At 46.6% G+C, this 6894-nt stretch overlaps 1 protein-coding gene across 1 annotated transcript in view; it reads right to left on the bottom strand.

The window, feature by feature from the left end:
* LOC119339140 (probable serine/threonine-protein kinase PBL17) overlaps positions 1 to 1329 on the bottom strand; it is a 2703-nt gene extending 1374 nt beyond the window's left edge. Inside the window, exons 1-2 of the mRNA XM_037611291.1 lie at positions 1254 to 1329; positions 846 to 1141 (exon numbers count right to left, since the gene is read on the bottom strand). Coding sequence (XP_037467188.1) covers positions 846 to 1141; positions 1254 to 1329 — 372 coding nt within the window. The remainder of the gene's footprint in view (positions 1 to 845; positions 1142 to 1253) is intronic.
* Positions 1330 to 6894: the final 5565 nt, after the last annotated feature.

Below are 6894 nucleotides of genomic sequence, written 5' to 3'. Positions count from 1 at the left end.
CTTCTTCTCAACCCGACATTCCACCCCACAATCCAACCTTCAAGCCTACTACTCCCCCTCCATTTCATCGGCGCCACAACCACGTTGTCCTCAACTTCGGGTCGCTGCCGGTGACCCCACCCCGAGCGGAGCTCCGCCTTCCCCCATTTCTTCTCCAAGAAAATCGACTTCACATTGGCTAAATGTCAATCGACTGACTTTAGCTAATGGGTCCGTCGACGTGAGATTCTCAAAGAAATTCGCCGGCGGAAAAACTTGGTGCGGGGGGCCTAGAGGGATGGCCGGGTGCAGCGGAAGACCGGCGGTGGGGATGGTTCTGGGTAGGGCGAGGCGGCACGGGAGCGCTGCCGGCCGCGGGCGGCGGTGGCCGGCGGTTCTGCCGGTGGCATGTTTGGCGGGTGGAAGAAGAAGACGCCGGGAGGTAGAAGAAGCAATCTGCACCTTATTTTTTTTTCTATCCAACGGCCGAAATGCATTGACTGACCCAAATTCGTTTTTCAAACGATTGATGTCTAGCCATTCCCAATCGACTCCGGTTCATTCATGCAACTTACCAATAGCAAATGCATAACGAATTGTAGGAATCCTACAAATTCTTATTAAATGGCTCAATACATAGAATATTTTTTATCATGTAAAAGAAAGCCATGTGTCGGCGGAATTCTAACACGATGTAGAGCCCTGGTCAAATTCCCTTTGGGGTATCTTGCATGAAAACTCACTCTCTTCAAAGCAATTTTGCAACTTCTCGTGCTCTGGTTTCGTATAAGAATTCAACGTGCACATTCCAATGGCTGCTCTTTTGAAGATAAGTGGATGATATATGTCGACAGAAAGAAACTCACCAGCCACTCGCGGTCGCCCTGAATGCCCTCTGGGTTGAGCCGCTTGACGGCGACCACCACAGCGCCAACGACCCCCTTGTAGACGACGCCGAAGCCGCCCTCGCCGATGATCTGGGTGGGGCTGAAGTCGCCGGTGGCCCGCCTGAGCTGGTCGTACGTGAAGAGCTTGAGGTTCCCGTACACCGACATCGCCCGAAACTCCGCCAGGTCCTTGGGCACGGAGAGCATAATCGGCTCCGAGCTCGTCTTCCTCAGCTTCGGCGGGGACGACGTACGCCGACGCGGCCGAGGCTCCTCTGCACGAAGGAATCCCAAAATATTACTCCTCTAGAGCGTGCGCATGCATGCATGCATGGTGCACGCCGGAGCAATCTAAGATGCGAGAACGTGGGCGGCGCACGCACGTACCTTGGACCTGCGGTTCTTGGATGCGGCGGCGGGGCGGGCGCATGTCGCCGCAGCCGCCGATGAGCCACCGGTGCATTTTCGGAGACGGGGACACGTACGCGCTGCGCTGCGCGCGTAGGGATCTGCAGGCTGGTTGGTTGATCGGGCGATCGGCCGACGTACGTGGTCCGGGCGGTGGCGGCGGAGGCCAATGGCAGCCCCCGACCGACCACGCTCCTGGAGAGATGTGGAGGGGAGGACAGAGGTGACCGGAGGAATGGCCGGAGGGCACGGTCCTTTGGGGCTGCCTTAATTTGGCACGCGTACGTCTGTTGTTTGGGGCCATGGCGCCAACGACAATGGCGGGGGCGTGAATGAATGAAGCAAAGCGTCCACGGAGACAATGGCGTGACAACGCAACGTGCTAATCAAAATGAGTAATGCTACACCTACCTAAGGCATTAGGTAGGCTATTTTTGATTGGATGAAATCAGGGGAGGGGGCACACATAGTTGAAATGAGGGGGTGGAGAGATTAGACTAGCCACTAGTAACATACACATATCTCTAGACTATATTACTACTTTCATAGTAGGTAGTAACATAAGTGTGGTAATATGCAAAGCTTCATTTATTAGGTTAGGCTGGCCATAGTGGGAGTAACATAAGTAGTATCATGCACTTGGAACTCGTAAACATGCTTATATTGCAGGCAATTAAAAAAAAGAAAGATGATTATAGTAACATAGGTAGATACCGTAACATAATAAATGTGATGCTACTATGTGTCATGCATGGCAATAAATGAGACCATCTATAATACTAATCTATAATACTATGCACTATAGAGGTAGTAACATAGACTAACATATGCATGTTACTAGTCTAAGTTACTCCCCACTATGACCAGCCTTATAGACTCATATTGCATTGGGACATGTGATGTTACGGTAACTAGCTAAGTTAGTATAACTACCTCTCTTCTCATTAACTCACTGCCACATAAGCAAATTTGCTGAGTTGGACTCGATGTTACTGCTGAAGGTACTCCCATTGTGGCTAGTCTTAGATAGGAATGTGTAAGAATTTGGTAAGTTATAGCAGTACGTGAGTGTAGCATTTTCGCACAAATATAGATGCAACCCAACGATTCAATTTCTTCGTTGGCGTGGTGAAGTTAGAGTCGCTCACTCGGGAAAAGGTAATTACGATGACATGTAATCTCGACCTTGTCAGTCCGAGGGTGGCTGGCGGACTTTGTGTTGCTGGTGGTCGATTCTCAGGAGAAAACTCAGTCCGATGATGTTGGTGCCTATGAAGCTCTTGAGCGTCGTTCCCCTCCCTGGAGGTGTCATTGTGAGTTGTCATCCTCCACCTTTGACTCTGGGTGAAAACCGTTGGCCGGCTTGACCTACCGGGCAGTGGAGGCGCCGTAGCATCTTCATTCCTTGGATGCATTGTCTTGAGAGCATGTTCCTTTCAGCGGGTTGTTGGGGGTGTAGTCCGTGGATGGTGACGACGGTGTTGTTTTCGACATGGTGGGGCTGGCAACGATGATCGGGCAAAGCGTTTCTTCTTCCTGGTGGTATGGTTTCTAGTGACCATGTGTGCTCCATGTGAGCTTTCTTTCGTTCAGCGGACCGATGCTCTTCAAGGTAGGGCGAGAGGGTAGGGAAGCCTCTTTGGTGTTGAAAGAATGGTACCATGCCAAGGTTCGCCTTTGTTCAAAGCAAGCAATGGTTCCTTTGGGTGCTATGCTCTTTGTTGCTCCCAAGTCAACATTCACCTTTGCCTTGGTCAACGACCTCTATCGTGTTTGAAGAGTTAGGCATTTGCAAGTTGCACTCCTCTTTTTTGAGTAATTTTGGAAGGCTTCGTAAAATCTTTGTTGACCATCTGTGGATTTAGCATTTTTTGTCTTTTTTCTATGTTATTTTCCTGCAACCGTATGTGATATTTGTATGTTGTTCTCCTCACCTTCAGTGGCGACCTATCTTCTAGGCATGTTAAATGTTTTTCGCTTGTTTTTCTGAAAATAGCTGGAAAAATTATCTTCTGGTTACTTAATGGATTGAACCTTTTGAGGTTTCATAAAAAAATCAAATAAAATTTGAATTTATTTACTTATGTTGATAGTAACAAGCTTAAGAACCACACAATATACATCGTGTCAGCCCTAGTCAACTGGTTGGAGCCCTATCTCCTTTGGCATGGAGTCTGCTCTATAAATCATCCTCGTGAGGGTGTCCTCCTTTTATTCACGCCGTAATGAAAAATTGACAAAATTCATGCCTAACTAAAAAATAACAAAAAAATGTTCTGGCAACGAGATTCGATGCCACTACCTCCAGAGTACTTTAGTTATTTACTCTCAACACAGGGGCTTTCAACTAGTAAATTCATCCACTAGAGGGGATAGGTAATTCTGATATCCAGGTGGTAACCACAGTATTTCATCTAGTAACCAAAACCCGGATGCAACCAATCCAATTGAGGTTCTTCCAACACCTCTCTTTTATGGACTAGTTTGGTTGCTACCCCGTGCTTCACGTCTGAGAAAATCTGATGTCATTCCTAAGTGTGAAAGAAAACAATGATTCTTGTCCGACCTGAGGATTTTTTTTAAGAAACTGTCAAGGGAAATACTTCCCGCATGGATATACTCCAAAAATAAGTGTTGTTACATAGTCACATCGAGTGTGAAGAATGGTTATCACGCCACATCCCGGTGTGATCCTTGAGCTCGACTCATTTAAGCCATTGGGACCAAAGTAAGATACTGATGATGATGTTATGGACTACAATGTTGTTGCCTACATCCATAGCCTTGAAGACTTTTGAGTAATGGGTGTCCCAAAATTTCTGTAACACAATCAAAAGGGTGAACATACCGATGGTCATTGGTGGGCCATTGGGTATCAAGGATTTCCATACGTTGTCGATCAGGCTAAAGCTAAGACGTATTCAAGAGTGAGCCAAACTTGTCAACCAGCGCTGCATCTAAAGAGCATGTGAGTTCTGTCTTCAATGGAATTACTGCAGTGGGGGCAGAAAACTGAGTACAATAACATTTTTTGGTGAAATTTCTCCCTTGTGTTAATGTGATCAAGATGGAACATCCGAAATGCAAACCTACTTCGCACCCTTGATTGTCAAGCAAGAGAATGGAGAGTTGCATAGCAAGTGCATCATATGCACCTTTGGTTGTGAAGGGGCTCCCATTTAGCAACATCGTGTTTCTGGCACAATAGTTAAGGCACCTCCTGCAACAGAAGTCTGAAAGCAACACGTTCATCGTCAACGGTTAGATTTAGCCAGCTATGCAAGCCTAAATCGATCCATCCTACAAAATTTGAGCAACTAAAGCATTGGTTTAGTGTGGTGCAAGTAAAGCTCACGGAAGGATGCAAATAGGCTCTAGTAAAACTCATATGTCGAGCCCAAAAAAGTGGAGGCGCCATTCCCCACCGAGCGGTGGGGATGTCACGTAGGCTCTGGAGATGTTTGAAAATGATCTTCCCAAGGAAGGAACCCCTTGTTGTGAGGGCCAATGTGAAGTGGAGATTGGCATATGATCTAGTCCTTCTAAGGAAGACTTAGGAATGGATGAATTTGAAAGCAAATTCTAGCATAAGACCAAACATTTGTGCTTCTAAATTCCCAAGAAGAAGGCCACCATCAACCCTATGGGTACACACTTTGTCCCATGCCATAGGGAACTTATCCTTAGAGGAGAAATCCTCGAGAGACCAGGATAAACTCCTCATATGTTTGATGACACTTTTTGGCATCGTGAAGTAAAGCATAAAGTGTGTGGGAAGACTGTCAAAAGCGGTCGACAAAAGAGCTAGTCTTTGACCTCGCGACAACTAAATGGCTACCAGACGAAAAGATAGAGGTCACACTAGTTGATAATTGGTTGGAATGTTGAGGGTAGTTTGTGCGGTGGTAAGGGATGACGTTATTTGCGGAAAGGGTGCAACGTCCGTGCCCCTGGTTGAAACCATGATAGGAGCTTGAAATGGATTTGCATTTAGTGGGATGAAGGTAGTTTTTGCAAAGTTATTGTGTAGAGGTCCTGGCCTGAGGAATGGTTTCAAAATGGACCGTCGACTGCATTGTTGGCTTGTTCAATAGACACTACAATGCTGCTGTTTTGCAAGTAGTATCCTGATAGTGTGCTTGAAATTGGTCACATGTGCTATCCTAGGCCAAGCGAATTACGGTGCTCGGGTGCCATCCCAAGCCGACTTCCACTTTTCCAAGGCAGCAACCAAACCGTTTCCCGTTCCAAAAATGCTCCAGGCCAGTCACTTCATGACCAGGGCAGGAACCAAGGTACTTTTGTTTGGTTATTAGAGCCCTTTAATGGTTCCATTTAAAAAAGAATATACCCTAAAGATGTTGAACCATTCCATCCTAAGAAATCGATTTGATTAATGATATGGTCTTTCATCCGCGGAGGTAGCCATGGACTCCATAGTTGTGATAGTCTGTCTTAATAGGGATGATAGACTACTCATATTAGTAAGGAATTCTTTTCCGGGAGCCTATTCGAAAATAACTCCAAAGTTAAGCTTGCTCAACTTGGGGCAATTTCAGGATTGGTGACCGACTAGAAAGTCGGTCTCAGATGCGCACGAGTGAGGACAAATTGCGTAGAAAAGACTATATTGATCTGTGGGCCAGTCTATTTCTCGCTAGGAGTAACGACCAATAACTGGCGGGTATGTCTAGGGCGTTACAATAGTATATGTTGGTAACTAGCGCACATGCTTGATATGAGAGTGGGGTTGTACCTATTCTATTCCCTTTGCTTGGATAATGTTTCCATACGAAAGACAAGAAACCAAAGTAACTTGATATTACGTATGTAGACCTGGCGTCCATCAATAATAACTGGCTCACCCGATTGATGACTTTCAAAGGTCTACGCCAAGCGCCTCGAAGCGGGGATCCACTTTTGCATGTATGACCATGCGAGCCTAACTGATGGTCTCATCTCAAATAATTAGCTCATGTCTTATACTACATAGACATACATATGACTTGATTGGTCCTATCCAAAAAAAATTGTCCAAACCAATTCATACCACACCTTCAATGAAACGCATCCCAAATCTACACCCGTCACTCAAGATTTTGTTCCAGCAAAGGAATTCACATTCCCAAGTCGTGCTCCTAGTAGGAGCATTGCCCTAGGGATTGCCCGCATACTTGGTATAACTTCCAAGAACTCGAAACCATCACTTACTTTTGAGTGTGTTTCATCCTTCAATCAATTGTGACCTTATTAGTGTTGGGGAACGTAGTAATTTCAAAAAAATTCCTACATACACGCAAGATCATGGTGATGGCATAGCAACGAGAGGGGAGAGTATTGTCCACGTACCCTCGTAGACCGTAAGCGGAAGCGTTATGACAATGCGGTTGATGTAGTCGTACGTCTTCACGATCCGGTCGATCCAAGTACCGAACGTACGGCACCTCCGAGTTCAGCACACGTTCAGCTCGATGACGATCCCCGGGCTCCGATCCAGCAAAGCTTCGGGGATGAGTTCCGTCAGCACGACGGCGTGGTGACGATGATGATGCTCTACCGGCGCAGGGCTTCGCCTAAACTCCGCGATGATATGACCGAGGTGGAATATGGTGGAGGGGGG

This window comes from Triticum dicoccoides, chromosome 7B (assembly GCF_002162155.2).
Source record: "Triticum dicoccoides isolate Atlit2015 ecotype Zavitan chromosome 7B, WEW_v2.0, whole genome shotgun sequence".
Taxonomy (NCBI): Eukaryota; Viridiplantae; Streptophyta; class Magnoliopsida; order Poales; family Poaceae; genus Triticum; species Triticum dicoccoides.
The sequence above is the reverse complement of the archived record's forward strand: the minus strand, read 5'-3'. Positions and strand labels throughout refer to the sequence as shown.